Here is a 15,805-nt window from a genome sequence, read left to right as displayed (position 1 = left end):
GGTGATGATACCCTAAAAAAGTAAAGAATTGAGATGGAAAGATCAAGTAATTCACCACCATTAGAAAATAGGAATAAGAAAGAGCACTTCAGAGTTACACTCTGCCCTCGTCAGTCAGTAGTTGCTGAATAATCTCAAAGTAATGTCATACTCTGTGCCTTTGTGATCATGAATGAATCCCTATAAGTTTGTTTCTTTACCGTTTGAATACGTATCTTAAATATGAACCTCAGACACCTCCCGCAACTCATGTCTACTTTGTCCTTACGGCCGTATCCAGGCGAGAAGTCATGTGAACAGAGAAACTCCTGCTGATTTCAGTTGTGTTAAATTGGATGTGACCATTTGTTCAAAATAGATCACCTGTAAAAATCTAGAGCCACTTGGAAGTCTTACTTCTTAGTGTTTTCATGATTACCATGTCACGCGGGAAATGCATTCTTATTTAAATATTTATTAAATACTCATCACCATATCAGGCTCTATCTTAAGACGTGCCACGGTTCCATAGTAGCATCTCCTTAAAAAAAAAGTCAATTTAATTGTCCCTTCCAAGAATCCATAGCCTTCCCACTTCATGTATTCATGGCTTTTGTATTCCATGACATTCTTGCCAGTGTTGCAATCTCTTCATAGGTCTGTAAATCATGAATTCCCACCAGTGAACTCATCAGAGGTAAAGAGTCACTTTTAAGACTTCATTATAATAAACACTGTTTATTACTTGTTTCAGCATTTACAGTATTTACATATTGCACAATATCTGGATACTATCTTACATTTATTGTACAAAGGACAAATGAAATGAGCCTGGGTATGTTCACTGATTTACACTCCACTGTCTCCAAAACGTGACACGTTTTTTTGTGGGTTTTCATGCAATTCCAAATAATACTCTGGGAATTTAATTGTAAAAGTAATAAAAATATTAAATCATACCATATGCTGTATGAAAATATAGTTTCGGATTCTGTTTATGTTTCTAAAGAAATATTCTTTGAGATTTCACCTAATTAGGAAAAGGAAATCGCTTTCTCTGTCACTTTGTAGCCCTGCTCATCAAACGTGGATCCTTCTTTTTCTCCAAAATCACAAGTGGCCAGTATTAACGTCAGGTACGCTGATTTGCTGAATACATATCTGCCAACAGTGTCGACATACATAACTCAAGTTAAAGGAATTATGGAAGAGTCTGTCTGCAAAAATAAATCTCTTGTTCACAAGGGGATGTGTTCGTGAAGGTAGTAGGTTCTGTCCCCTGTTGGTCCCCAAGGCACTTCTCATGGTTCACAGGCTGCCGTCCCTCTGCCCTCTGCTCACGGCTGAAAAACATGGTTTCAGATATAACCATCCACATTTAGCGCTTCTAGAAGACCTTGATGTTGAATTATGTAACATAATGTGTTTATAAACACAAGGGATCAAGGGCTGCATATATGTATATTTCGCTGTTCCAAAAAGCATAGTCCATTTATTGTGGAAGATAACCGGGTCCTACAGTTGTTACATGCTCACTGTGCTAAGGGGTGAAAACCTCCCTAAATACGACCAAATGCTTGTTAAAGTCTGAAGACAGTCCTTACTCCTGATGTGTGTGTTGTCAAGTCCTCGGTAACTGGGGCCACCACACCGATTGACAGTTGGTGGCAGTCCTGAGACACGGTCGATTGGCCTTCACACTTCCATCTTCATGAGCATTTGCAAAACCGATAACCAAGAATAAACTCTTTATTCTAGCACTCCATGCAGTGTACCCGAACCACTGGTGTATCATTCGTTAATTTAAAAAATAATGGTAAGCTTCAGGGTTACTGAAAGTAGGCTGCATTTTGTAGACTGAACTAGGTCCTTGTTGCTCAGAACTACATTTCTTTGGAAACACTCCAGAGCTCAGGGTTCTAGCTTCCCTGAGCTGCAGCACCAGGTGATGAAGTGTGTGTGGGAGGGTCTCGAGTGGGTCTCTGACTATGAGGGAGAGTGGCTGGGAGCCTGTGGTTTCCCTTTGGCTGGAGGGGATCAGTTAGTTAATGAGCTTCAGAAAGAAGGAGGCAAGGGGGTTTGTGCTCAGCTCACAAACGTGAAGAGTCCCTGTGCTCGGACCCCATACACACTGGCTGCTTCCAGGCTCAGCCTCGGAGAAGACAAGGCTTCGGTCTGGAGCCGGACGAGGAACCCTGTTCTGCAGCCGTGTCCATCCCTTGCAGCTGCCAGGGCAGCAGAAGACAGGTGTTTGAGCCCCGCTTCCTCCACACCAGAGCAGCTGTGTTGACCAGGAGTGTGTGTCCTGCGAGTGCCCTCCTGTGTCTCACTGATGTCCTCACCCAACCCGCAGGGCCCTGCCTGTCTACGTTGTTGTGACCAACGTTGTTCTTGCAGTTTAAAACTTCTGGAATTAGCAGAAATTAATCTTTAAAAAATATTAGGAAATTATTATAGTTAGCAGAAATGTCTGTGTTTTTCCAACTTTACCCATTTCTTGACCAAAATGAACACAGTTACAGCCGTGACAAGTGTGACAGTGGGCGCAGTGGCCTTTGGGCATCACACCTGTGGGCACACACCATCCTCGTCTCCCTTGTCCCACCATCCAGCCGGACCCTGACTCGGTGGGTCAGGGTGGGGAAGTGCACCAACTATCAGCACCTTTCCCGAGACCACATCTCCTCCCGCCAGGACTCCCTCCCTTTTCGGTGTTGCCATGAGTATCCAAAGCCCTGACGTGCCCATCCCGGGACTGATGCAGGGGTCGAACCACGCTCGGTTCTAGTTCCACACCCACGTCATTCCCTAGGTCGCGACAGTCATTCTTGCTCTAGTAAGGACACCCTGCTGCCCCTCTAGGAGCAACCAACTGTGGGGTGGGGGGGCACAGTTAATGGGTGTAGAGACCGGGAGCATGTTCCTGATTAGATGGCCACAGGGCATTTGGTCTCCCTGCCCCTAAGTGAATGGAAGTTGTTTTCCAAGGACGTGCCTGGCTCATCTCTGCAAACACTGGTGGTCTCACTATGAAGCAAGGCCTAATACGAACAACATCCTCTTTCCGAGCATATCGCCTGCAGAGACAGGAGAGTCCATCCACTGCTTTAAAAAAGAAGCCTTTTCTGTGTGCCTTGTGGGCAGTGGAAGAAACCAGATAGGACTCAGATGGAAGTGAAGGTGAGGTCAAGTTAGGGCACGACATTTCTCAGCTCTGGCATTCAAAACCATGCTTTTCCTTCTCCCCAAGTGCAGAGTGCCACACAAGTGTCAGTGAACCGGCACAAAACGTGGCCTCGTAATCCCCCGCTCAACCCCATGCTCCACCCAACCCCCATGTTGCTCCTCTCGTTACCGTGGGCGTTTGGCGGGGACAACGTGGTGCTGGGGACGGGGCTGACTGTGCCTGCCTGGCCAGTCCCGGCTCCCAGGTTTGGCTCAGCCACTCCGCACTGTCTGGACGTTAACTTATCACCACCGGCTTTTCCACAGCGAGCGTCAGGACTTCTCTCCCCTCACACGAGACAAATGAGGGTAACCCTGGACAAACACAGCATCCTACCCCCTTTTTATTAATGCTTCTGGACAGCAGATAAATTGTCTGGGAATAGCCATGTGAGGACCAGAAGCATGTCTGGTGCGGGTAGACTTGGCTTCTGAAATGCCCAGCACCCACAAGACACACGGTGAATGTAAGATTCTGCGACTGAAACCCACGGTATTTGCAACGGGAAAATAAGCCCTTTCAGCCATCTGTGTGGCTGACCGCTGGTGTTACAGGTCGCACATCAGCCCTCAAGAGGCCAAGGTAAAAAATTTAGTTCATAAGCTCCTGATGTGCATTTATATTTTTACCGTTGGAGCCTATGAAAGAAACATATGAAGAGAATAGTTATTCTTGGCTATTCCTTATAAGCTAACTAGCATGATGATAGACTCCAACTCAAACATTTGCCAGATAATGTCTATAAAAGTTGCATGGATATGGTTAGTCATACACTCATTTATGAGTGTAAGTGAATGAGTGAAAGCTGAAAAGTGAACAGGCGTGATTTTAGACGTGCCTCCTGTTTTATGCACTAATGTGCTGAAACTAGTCCACTAATGGGTTTTGTTTCCAGTTAGCACTCTGCCAACGGAGCCCTCACGGGAAAAATTCACAACAGCTGCCTGGGGTACTGTGTGCAGGTGGCCGGGTACCTTACACTGATGGCCGTTATTTGGAGATATTCTGAGTGTCACTGGACTCAAAGTAAGGCTACTTAGGCCAAAGGGGGGGAGGGTGTTTCTAAACACCCATGAATTTCTCACATCGCAAACCGGACTCCGGTCCTTGGTGTGTGTGCCAGTGACTCTGTGGTCGGCTTACCTTATCCCTCCAAGCACATAGGACTGACAGCCAGCCGGGTAAGAAGCCTGGCACATCTTTTATAGTCTGTAGTGAAAATAAATCACAGACCCTTGTCAGTTACGTCAACAACCCTTACAGCATTTTTTTTTTAACAAGAATATCAGCTGCTAAAGCCATTTCTTTAAATATTTTTAATTCCCTGGAAGTGATACGGAGACTGTCATGTGAAATCATGGGCTCTAAGTCATTGATTTCATCTTTTATGGTATTTCAGGGGCTTTAGCATCACAGGGCAGGAGATGAATGGAACGGGAAGCCGTGTGGGAGGCCAGATGCAGAGTCCTCTGCCCATTTTCTTCCCGCGGTGGCTCCCAAGCTCCTCAAAATGGCTTTGGTTTTGTGCAGCTTCCTTCCAGGGCATGTGCAGGCTGGGTCCCCACCTGGGTTCATCATACACAAAGCCCTCTTACTTAAAGACAATGGGTCAAAACTCAAGTAACAGAGCAGAAAGACCTGGGCTGGATAACAGAAGGAAGCAGTGAGCTAATTTCTGAGTCCAGGCTGATTTTCCATAATATCTCACTTAATTTCCTATTAAATTATTCCATAGGTGCTACCTCAGAAGGACCAAGCGAGGTTTAGTGACCATGGCCGTAAAGGGCTTTCCTCAGCTTGAAGTTCTGTGGAAAAGCTACAGCAGTTTATAAATTACTTCTCAAGAGTCTCAAAATCCTACTTAGAAATGGAGGAATTCATACTCTTAACTGAAATTCTGATAAACAAGTAAATTGACAACAATGAATTTACACAACGTGTTGGACAAGCGGTTAACCTACCCCTACAAATACGCTCTTAAATATTTAGAGGACATGAGAGTTTGTGCTCAAAGGGGGAAAAAAAGAAAGGTCTAACAGCTGGAGGCTGGGGCATCTGGGTTCCTGGCATTTTTTTCCTCTTCCCTCGCACACCAAGTCATCTCCGGTGCAGTATTCCCAAATACAGCACACGTGCACGCAGTGTTGTGTGCGCTCAAGGTAAGGGCTCCCGTTTGCAGCACATCTAGAGGCCATGAGGTTGACCACCACCCCTGCCTCCCACCAACCCACATGTTCTCCAACCCTAAAATAATCTGGGGGTCCTATGAGGGTGCAGTCTGGAGAAACTTCATGTTCTGCTCTTCCAAAGAGCCCCCGCCCCCTTGGGACCACACTTTGAGTAAGAAGGCTCTGGTTCCTTTCAGTCCTGACCTCCCAGGATTCGTTTCTCCAGCTCTGTGTGGGCAGAGAGAGGTGCAAGCCACATCGGCACAAGCAGCTGCTCGCCCAGTGCACGCGTCTGTGGGCTTCGTGCCTCCCGCCCCCGCCTCCCAGAGGAGCCGTGATGAACCCTGACGGCCACCTCGCAGAATGGATGAGTTGCTCTGAGCCAAAGGAGGCAGTGGGTGTGGACACACACTGTGTCCTCCGGTCAAGCGGTGGCATCTCTGTGTCAGGGCGCAAGCAACTGAAGCAGGTCGTCTGCTTGTGCGTCCATAAATGAAAGAAAGATCAGGAGTGACCGCCCCAGAGGCCATCTGCAAATTTAGAACCTGTGACCCTGTGATTTTAAGATGGGATTTAATATAAAAATATACACACATTTAAACAATAAAAACGAGAAGGTTTTCTGGTCCCTGGAATACTTAACTACTCTCAAACGGAAGGTGATGCCGTTTCAGAGGAAGGAACTGGGAAAAGAACACGTGCCAGCTGCAAATGGCCTGGACGATGGGCGGGCTGAGACAGAGCTGGAAAGTAAGTCAGAGCTGCGTGCCCACGTGCTGCTTGCCTCGGCTGAGCCCGTGAGGCCCCGGGCGCCACCCGCCGCCTCAACAGGGAGCCTCCCGTATCAGGTGATGCTCCTGGTCTTACTGGCCGCGTCACGCGTGCCTAGACGGGGACCTCCATGCTGGCAGCTCTGTTGTTGGGGCAAACTTGGCTGCCTAAGCAGGAAAAAACTTCCACTGCCTGTAAAGTGGCTTATGTGTTTACATTTTGTCTTTTGAAGGCAGGGCGGGAAAGTCTGGTCGGACAGTCTCCAAAAGCAGCCAGTAGGACACCTGGTGTCTGCACACTTCCCTCCCGGGAGCCTTACGTGAAATCAAGGTGCAGTCCCTGCAAACGAAGACGTCACTAGCTCCTAAGTCACTTGTCATCACTCTATGTTTTGTGAGGAGCACTAGCAGCCACTTTGGGAGAAATAGAATACATTTTGTTACAGACGAATGATCAGAAAGCTATGGCTGAGCACTAGATTGAGGCGCGAACTCTGCATTTGTGGGTTAGCGACAGGCCAGCCAGAAGAGCAGAAGTTTGAAACAGCGATGAAGTCCTTCCTTAGATAATGAGGTTATAATCCCTAACGGAAACAAGGAAGTCTCTGGTCAGGGTAGGGGGCCCCACACACATTCTTTATGCCCCAGGGCACAGAACTACACCCTAGTCATCTGAGCAACTCGTTCTTAGCGCTCGTTTGTCATACTGAGTAGACACAAACACAGACATCGTGCCAGAATTCATATACAAAACAAGAATGTGAATGGAAGAGCTCAGCCGGTTCCAAGAGGTGATTAATTCCAGCGAATGTAAATAATTTTCCATTTGGCACTAGCTGCTACAGAACGCAGTTACCTTCTTCTATGGTCTGCTCGCCCTAACTCCACAGTTAATAGGGGGAAATATATTCGCACACAGGAGATTTAGAAGGAGGGGACTGTATAGACAGAAGGACATGAGAATCGTATCTACGTGTGCTGGTTTTCCCAAAGCCGTCCGGATGCTGTCACTTACATGCAGGGACGGTGCAGTCTCTGGTGTTGTGGTACAGTCTGTGAAAGTGTTTGCTGCACTTTGGACTGAAATAAAGAGGACCTGGAACATGGAAGGAGAAGCATGTCATGAGGCTCGCAGGGCGCCAGGGATGGGGCACAGGGGAGAGGTGAGGACACTTACCTGTGAGATGTTTTAGGAACTTGTCCTTCATTCTCAGATCTCGAGGGACGATTTCTGTTTGAAGGGAAAGGAGGTAATTATTGCATCGCTTGAGAGAAGCATTTTTGTCACGTGATCTAAGCGAAAGTTGAGGCAAGTTGCTGGAAAGTGCAGGTTACCCTGCACTAGATAAAGCCGATCGGAGCCCCCCTGATGGCTGTGTGAAGACTTGTAATCAGGGACGTGTTTTTCTCCAGATAAACTATTAACTGTTCACAAAGCTTCAATATTATTTGTCTGGTCTCTGCCCTGATGGAAAAGACAGTGACGGCAAAGTTACAGGGTGAAGAAATGTGTGTGGGTGGCGGTTAGTTTCCCGCAGCAAATCGCTTTAGACATTCTCATTTTGGAGAGCTTGGGAATCAAATCCCACGAGCTCTCAAAGTTCTAAAACGAAAACCCAGTCCTTCAAACAGCAACCAAAAACAATGTCATGAAACTTCTCTTTTTCTAGGTATCTATTTAGGAAAAGGACTAAATGCTTTCAAAACCACCTGTTGCCAAGGCTGATGTACATGCATGGAAATAGCCATTTACTCGTTTATAAGAGAAAAGGTAAAGTTCCGGGGGAAAGACAGCTGTCAGTTTTCACTGGGGGAACAGGCAGTGCCCCATTGACACTCTTTCTGATTCCAGGCTTGGTTTCTGCTTTTTCACTCGTCCGCTCTGGGTGGTAACTTTTGCTAGGAGGGCGTGTGGTTGCACTTTGTCTTCTCACAGATACTCCTGGTCGGGGGGGAACGTTCCCTGCGGACCCTGCCCACTTGGTCTGAACGTCAGCCTCTATCAAACTGACCTTATCACACTTGACCTAATTGTGTCATGAAAGCATTAAAAGCTCGCAAGCTTTCTTTGGAAATTTCCCACGGGGCAGGCACTCTGGGAAGGCTGTGCCTCTGGCGGGGGTGCGGGGGGGCCGCTCTGCAGCACTTCTGCCTCAGTTGAAAGAGCTCTGCTGAAAGTATTTCCATTTCCGAAGTGACACATGACAGTTCTGTGCCAAGCTCCGACCTGGGCAACAGGTCCCGCGCCTGGAGCGGAGCGGAGCAGGGCTGTCGGTCACCCAAGTCCCGTTTGCTTCTCTTTATGAAAACACATTGTCTAGTTGTTTCCCCCCCAAACAACAGAAATGGGTTTATCCTGTTAAAATACACGTTTTCTCCAGGACCGTATTTCCCAGCAAACACGACTCAGTGTCTCCGGAGACGCGGCGGACCCGCACACGTGCGGAAGGTCCCCACCCCCACCCGGGGCTCCCGGAACCCCCCCAGACCCCGCCCCGGATCCCCCCGGGCCCCGCCCCGGACCCCCGGGCCCTCCGGGCCCCGCGCACACCCCGGGAGCGCACTCACCCACTCGCTGCTCCTCGGGGTCCAGCGCGGAGTCCGAGGCCTCCCTGCGGCCCGCGAGCTGCAGCCTCTTGGCCTCGCCCGCCTGGCCCTTCCGGAGCTCCTGCAGGATCTCCGCGATGAGCCGCAGCAGGGTCTGTCCGTCGGCCGCCTCCCGGGGCGCAGCGACCCCGGGCCCCGCCGCCCCCAGCACCAGCAGCAGCCCCAGGAGCAGGGGGCGTCCCGGCCCGCGCATCGTGCGCTCGCTCGGCCGCTGGGAGATCGGCGCGCTGCAGGGGCAGGGCGTGGGGGGGCGGGGGCGGGAAAGAAAGTCGGCAGGGGTTTGGGGGGGGGGGCAGGCAGAGCCCGAGGCCGCGGCCCCCCCGGGACCCCGAGCGGATGGGAGCCCGCGGCGGCGGCTGGGACGCGGTGTCCCCGGGACCCGCGGAGGCCCCGGCGCGGAGATGCTGGGAGCTGAGACTCAGGGCGCCGCCCCCGCCCCCCGCCCCGGGTCCTGCCCCCGCCCTCCCAACTTTCGGGAGAAATGGCACCTCCGCTTGCACTTGGCTGCGGGAGACATCGGCGCAACTTTCTTAACCTCTGAGACCGTGGGGAGACCGGGGGGGGGGGAGACCCCGGAGGGCTCGGCCCGCAGGGATCGAGGGGGACCCCGGGAGGGCTCGGCCCACGAGGAGACGAAGGGACCCCGGGAAGGCCCGGACCGCGGGGAGCGAGGGGGACCTCGGGAGGGTTCGGCCCACGGGAGACAGGGGGACCCCAGGAGGGCCTGGCCCGAGGGGATCGAGGGGGACCCCGGGAGGGTTCGGCCCACGGGAGACTGGGGGACCCCGGGAAGGCCCGGCCCGCGGGGAGCGAGGGGGCCCCGGGAGGGCCCGGCCCACGGGAGACGGGAGGACCCCGGGAGGACCCCGGCCCGCGGGGAGTGAGGGGTGATCCTGGGAGGACTCGGCCCGTGGACTGGGGTCCTCCCGCCCGGGCAGCGCCGCGCCCTCCGGCGAGTGGGGGCCGCGCCCGAGTTCCCAGCCGCGCCTTTGTGTGGCGTCGCCCCCTCCTCCCTGCCGGACGTCCCCGAACCCCGACGAGGAGTCCCCGACAGGGACCCCTGCTCCAGCCGCCCGCAGGGTCGGGTTCGGGAAACCCCCGGCCCACACCTGCCGGCGCCGCCCGGGAGTCCACCTGCGCGTCGGAGCACGGCCGGATTACCTGTCCCCGCGTCTGTCCCCGCGACTGTCCCGGCGTCTGTCCCCGCGTCTGTCCCCGCGTGTGTCCCCGCGCCCCGCTACTCCATGCCCCGCGCAGACCTGGCGGGCGGAGCGCACAGACGCGCGGGGCGCAGACGCGGTGGCTCGGCCGCCCCGGGCGCTGGACCCGCCGCCTCTTATCCCCGCGCCGACGTCAGGCGGGTCCCCGAGGGCTCCGCGCGGGTCTTTAATTAGAAGCCGCTCGAGTGTTCGAACCCCCGTGCGGATCTTCGTCAGATACCCCCCTCCCTCCCGCCCCCCCTCCTCCCTGCCGCCCCCTCCTGTCTCCCCCCGCCGTCCGGCCCCCCCCCCTCCCCAGGCCCCTCTCCTCCCCTCTCCCTCCACCCTGCACTCCCTCCCCGCCTCTCCCCTCTCCCCCGCCCCTCCCTCGCCCCTCCCCCGCCCCTCGGCCCCCCTCCCTCCCCAGTCTGTTCCCCTCCGTTCCTGTCACTTGTCACAGGATGAGAAGAAACGCCTTTACCAGGAACTCGGCTCTGTTTTTGTCTAAATGTGGATCTTGGGCTTAAAACACGAGCTGCCTGATCGCCTCACATTTAATAAGTCGATTAGCGTCTACCCTCTTTGGGGGCTCCACTCTCGGGACCCAGCAGGCCTGCGCCGTCCCAGGCGGGGCAGCCCCGGGGCAAGGAACCTCGGGGTGCACCTGGCGGGACGCGCGGGGCCCTCTCCCCGCCTCGCACCTGCCGGGACCCTCCCTCGGGGGACCGCGCCGCGCACCCCCTCCCTCGCGCACGCCCGCAGGAGCCCCCGGGGCACCGCCCCCCCCCCAGGCCAGGTCGTTCCGAAAGTTCGGGTTCTTTGGGGACAGGCAGGCGCTTTGGGGAGGCTTCAACAATGTAATATTTTTCTTGTAAAATGTATTATCAATCAATTGCGCGCTTTCCCATTTTATTGGCGCTTTCTGGGCAAGAGCTGGACGCCCTCCAAGTCGGCGATGCGACCGGGAAGGTGTTCTCTGCACGAACCCGAAGGCAGGGCGCGCAGGGATTAAGGGCCCCCACCACCCGCGGGGCCGCGCCCTGGGACGCTGCGCACAGATGCCGCGGGGTGGGGGAGGCGGGGGGGTGAGGCGGGGGGGGGCGGAGGGGCACCGGGGGCAGACCCCTGGCCGGCCTGGGGGGTCGCGGGGGCGGGCCCCCCAGAACTCTGCCTGCGTCCGGGTCTCCGGGCACGTCTCTCTGTCTCTCTGTGTCCATGTCTCTCTGTGTCTCTGCTCTCTCTGGCTCTCTGTCTGTCTCTGTCTCTCTGTCTCTGTGTCACTATCTCCCTGTCTCTGTCTGTCTCCGTGTGTCTCTGTCTCTATCTCTCCGTCTGTCTCTGTCTCTGTCTCCCTTCACTAGTTCTGTTTCCTCCGGAACACAAGCGAGCCCCGGGTAAATAGAATAGACGCAGAAGATACTAAAATGTGATCATCTAAACCCCACCCCCCCACCCGCATCTCTTGGGGGGATGTGTTTATATTCTCTCTTTAAAAGGAAATAGGGTGTTGTTTTTTTGGCCAGCACTATGACTAAAATGTGAACGTTTCTTTTAAGATATACGAGAGAGAGAGAGAGAGAAAGAGGAGAGAGAGAGAGAGAGAGAGAGAGAGAGAGAGAGAGAGAACTCATACCAAACAGTTCTTAGGCAGATAAAATGGGATTTTGTTTCCTTGTTGCCTTTCCCTTGGAGTGGGGGTGACTCTCTTGCAGGAGCGCCGCCTAGTGACAAAAATTCCCTCTGTGGGCACTCAGCACTGGCCCGGGGTGCAGGAGCCCAGACCCGCCTAACAGCAGGAGCGCGTGAAGCCTCTGTTGTAAAATATTTTGGTGTAAAACTGCTTTTGGGAAAAAAAAATGCTATGGTAAAAAAAAACAAGAAATTAGCTCAGTCACATATTATTTTAAATTTATACAGCGTCTTTCCTTTTAAATACTATTTTACAAAATCAGGTGAAATCGATGAAGAGAGTTAAAAGGTACAAGTTCCTGTTATAAAATAAATAAGTCCTGGGGATGAAAGGGTACAGCACAGGAAATGCCGCCAATCATATTGTAAAAATTTTATATTGTGATGGTGGCTACACTTATCAAGGTGAACATTTTCTAATGTATGTCATTGTTAAATCACTGTGTTGTGCACCTGAAACTAATATTATATGTCAACTACACTTCTAGAAATAAAAAATAATTTTAAAATTAATTTTTAAAATTAAGATTTTTCTAAATAATTCCTGTTAGGATTATTTCCCCCTCCCCAACCGACCATCCAACCAAGGAGGCCTTGCTAGCAATTAATATTATCCTTTTTTCTTTGTGGTTTGCAATGGGACAAATGGATTTCCTGAATGACTCAATTCTACTGCCCAACTGTATGCACCAACACTTCAGCCCATCTCAGTAGATACTTACGTGCATAAACCACAGCAGGAGAACTGGTGCCTGGTTGGTGTTTAGTTTCGTGAGATCTGGCAATTAAGAATCAGACAATCATGTTTTAATTCATTCATTTTTGCAAAGCTCTGTGCTGAAATGACTCCAGGAACCACTGATTTTGTATAAATCGCTTCTACAGACTTTCTCAACTTAATAAAAAAGTGCACTGATTTATAAGGTCTACTGAGCTGTTCAATTTACGGTGTTGTCAGTAAGAACTCCTTGGAGTTCACTCACCAGAATTATGGGTATTATAGCCATTGTTAACACATTCTGATTGGCTAAATTAATTGTGCTGTTTAAGGCAAAATACATGTAAACTGATTTACACGAAAATGCTAAGCTGTGAGGTTCCTGGGTGGCTCAGTTGGTTGAGCTCAGGTTATGATCTCCTGGTTCCTGAGTTTGAGCCCCACTTCGGGCTCTCTGAGGTCAGCACAGAACCTGCTTCAGATCCTCTGTACCCCACCTCTGCCCCTCCCTCACTTGTGCACATCCACTTTCTCTCTCAACAATAAAATAAAAACATCAAAATTACAAAAAAAAAAAAAGAAGAAGAAAATATGAAGTTGTATTTGAAAAATGGCTTAGTCTCTCTACTTCTTTCCTGTAAAATGAAGTGGTTGGACTGGATGGTCTCTGAAGTCTGAAGCTGTAAAATTCTATGATTGTTACCAAAAATAGTCTGAAAACAAAAAAATCAGTGTTCCTACAAAGAGTTAAAGACAATTCACTGAAATATTCACTATGAGTTTTATCATTTGCTTCTGTGCAAGAATAGGTGATATATTCATATTCAATAATTTAATTCCCTACTTCAGCAGGTGAACAACTTTCCATCATGAAGGAGCCAAAAGGCAAGACAGCAACGCTGTATTCTAAGCATCATTGGCAAAGTAACTCTTGCTACATTTGATTTAGTTTTGTTTCCTTTTTGACAAAAGTATGTTGGATCGTAGAAAGAAAACTAACAAGAGAGGGAAGAGTTGTGTTTAACCTACTTTTATTGTAGATCTATGTTGTGAGAGGGGCAAGTTACATTTTCAGTTTATAAACAGTAAAAAGCTCCAATGTTTCAACACAATGACTTTTCTCTCTTCCTGAAAAGGTATAAAATTTATTTGAGATGACCCTTAACTGCCTTCAAAACTGATACAATAGATATATATTAACCACATGTTTTTAAATGAACTATTACATGAATTGAACTATTATGTTGATCATTTAACAATCTAACTAAGATCTTATTAGATAGAAAAACAATTATCTTTAATAAAGGCTAACTTTATGTGCTATAAAGAAATGTAACTTAATGCTTAACTGTCATGTGTTCTATTATTGCTGCTATAGAATACATTATTAGTGTGCTAGGAATGTGCTAGAAAGCATATGAAGCATTTCGGAAGACAAGATCTCTAACAGGACCTATCCTTCTGGTGCAAGTGTAACCAGTGTCATCTCTAGTCAGTTATGGTGTGTGCGTGCTCTCTAGCAATTTATTCTGGATGAATGGAATTCAGCCCTTTACTAAATTCTTTCCCTTGTACCTAGAGGAAGCACACCCCCCCCTTTTCATTTTCCGATGCACGTTTTTGCGTCTGCAAAGCCACACTGCAGTGCAAGTCCACAAGAGATGAGCCAAAGGTCTTGTATGAAGGCTTGGGGTGCTCTATAACTTGACTGGCTTACTCTTGCGCAGTTTTCTTGTCCCATGGCCAAGAGGAAGAGACTATTAGCGGGGAGGCTTTAAGGGAGCACGGCCTTGACTGTTCCTGGAGCTGGTTTAGTCACGAAACCCAGCTAGAGAAGAGGTGTTAAAGCTTAGTGACACTTACGTGCCATTTGAGGCTCCAGTATCACACCTTCTGGTGGCAACAACAGGAGTACATTTAAATGTCCACACCCTACACCAGCATGGGAAAACAGAGCATCCTATTTGGTAACAGCCCATCTCAAATTCATGACCAAATGGCCGCTGGGAATATATGACCAAAATGGAGTCATATATGCCGAGGAACACACCAATGTACCCACTTCCATATATTTTTTCTCTGTGCATCTAATATCCTGATCAAAAGTGACCTATGTAATGACTGGTGTCATGTGTAGGCACTCGCAAAGTGCCATAAAAGTGCTGTTTTCCAAAGATATTCTCAAAGCAAGTCATAGTTGTTTGGGGGTGAGAAAACTACTCTATCAACCAATTCATACATCTTACTGGCTTCATGAAATAAAACTTAATTTCCCTTAAGTTAGTGGTGGGGAGGGGTCTATTTGTGCTGTCGCTCAGGCTCTGCCCTTTCTAAGAGCCTGGAGGTCCCCATGGGTCCTCTGCAGCTGGCCTGGGGGGGGGGGGAAGGTTATTTAAATTAAATTAAATTAAATTAAAATTATTTAAGGCCTGGAGGCCAAGGCTGGGGATGGCCCGTGTCACCCAGACCTGTGCACCCCTGGTCAGCATCCAGCCAAGTGCCCCTCAGCAAGCACGTTCTATCACAACAGGTAGGTTGGGATCGGTGTGAGTAAGAAAAATATGCTTTTCCACAGACCTGGCGAGCAGAGTAGTGAGATCTCAGAGCACTGGTAAGGGTTCACACCAGTGAGTGTGGATTCTCACCAGTGTGAGGGCTCCCACCAGTGAAGGGGGTTACACCAGTGTGAGGGCTCAGAGCAGCATGTGGGGGCTCACACCAGTGAGTGGGGGGGGGTTACTGCTGGAATGTGAGGCAGAACACAACCTGCTTCTGGGTGAAGTGATATATGTATGGCTGGTTAGGGATGTGAACTCGTAAGAACCTCTGACGATCATGGAAACATTTGACTCTTTTTGCCACTGTCGCCGTGCGATCCAGAAGGCAAAGTGGATTCAGGACACTCAGCAGCCCTCAGACACAGGTGAAGCTCTGTTTCTGACAGAACTTCGAGTTTCAATGGACGTCAAACAGAAGCAGCTCTATTCTCTGCCAAGCAGGGTGCTGAGAACCCTCGATTCGCTCACACATTCAGCTGCCGCTGGTTTGCATTCCTAGATGTGCAGGCTGTAGAGGGAGAATCCGTGTCTTCTAAGACTCCCTGTCATCGGGGTGACAAACGTGTGGGTGCTGCTGCCTCTCGGTGAGCCCAGGGCGGAGGGCAGTGCGGATGGGAAGGGGACCGGCAGGCACACGTGGCACATTTCCAACACCCCGGTGTCAGAGAGGAGTGAAGACAGAGAGGTCTTCCTAAGTCCTTGGAACTTCTGCCATCACGTGGATCCAAAATCTTGGTAACTGGTGTGCTGTGGCCTCACTCAGCTCGCGTTCGGGTGTTCAGAAAAGGCCCTGTTCTCCTCTGTATGAACAAACGACCTCAGTCAGATGGTAGTTACAGTGCCTGTGATGGATCCTTTTCGAAGGCTTTAAGCTCCAAAGGGTCAAAAGGC

General features: G+C 50.4%; 1 protein-coding gene across 3 annotated transcripts; it reads right to left on the bottom strand.

Moving 5' to 3' along the window:
- Positions 1-701: 701 nt before the first annotated feature.
- Positions 702-10,179, bottom strand: ALKAL2 (ALK and LTK ligand 2). Of its 3 annotated transcripts, XM_023252169.2 has the most exons (6): positions 9,912-10,116; positions 8,712-8,977; positions 7,321-7,374; positions 7,159-7,239; positions 4,349-4,414; positions 702-1,322 (listed from the first exon to the last, which is right to left on the bottom strand). In XM_023252169.2, exons 2-5 carry the CDS (start codon positions 8,941-8,943, stop codon positions 4,350-4,352), a joined length of 432 nt encoding a protein of 143 aa, XP_023107937.1. In that variant the 5' UTR covers positions 8,944-8,977; positions 9,912-10,116; the 3' UTR covers positions 702-1,322; position 4,349. The 3 variants fall into 3 exon arrangements, with proteins under 3 accessions (XP_023107937.1, XP_023107938.1, XP_023107936.1); XM_023252170.2 differs by lacking the exon at positions 7,159-7,239 and having other exon boundaries at positions 9,912-10,179; XM_023252168.2 differs by lacking the exons at positions 702-1,322; positions 4,349-4,414 and adding an exon at positions 4,507-4,770 and having other exon boundaries at positions 9,912-10,173.
- Positions 10,180-15,805: the final 5,626 nt, after the last annotated feature.

The sequence above is a fragment of the Felis catus genome, chromosome A3 (assembly GCF_018350175.1).
Source record: "Felis catus isolate Fca126 chromosome A3, F.catus_Fca126_mat1.0, whole genome shotgun sequence".
NCBI classification, from domain to species: Eukaryota; Metazoa; Chordata; class Mammalia; order Carnivora; family Felidae; genus Felis; species Felis catus.
This window is presented reverse-complemented; position numbering and strand designations above follow the sequence as displayed.

Excerpts from the sequence above, each read along its gene's own strand:
- ALKAL2 (XM_023252168.2), bottom strand. The coding sequence starts at position 8,943 with ATGCGCGGGCCGGGACGCCCCCTGCTCCTGGGGCTGCTGCTGGTGCTG. Across the intron at positions 7,240-7,320 it reads GTTCCTAAAACATCTCACAG|GTCCTCTTTATTTCAGTCCA; the intron begins GTAAGTGTCCTC and ends TCCATGTTCCAG. Across the intron at positions 4,771-7,158 it reads AGACTGCACCGTCCCTGCAT|GTGGGGACCCAGCCTGCACA; the intron begins GTAAGTGACAGC and ends TGATGAACCCAG.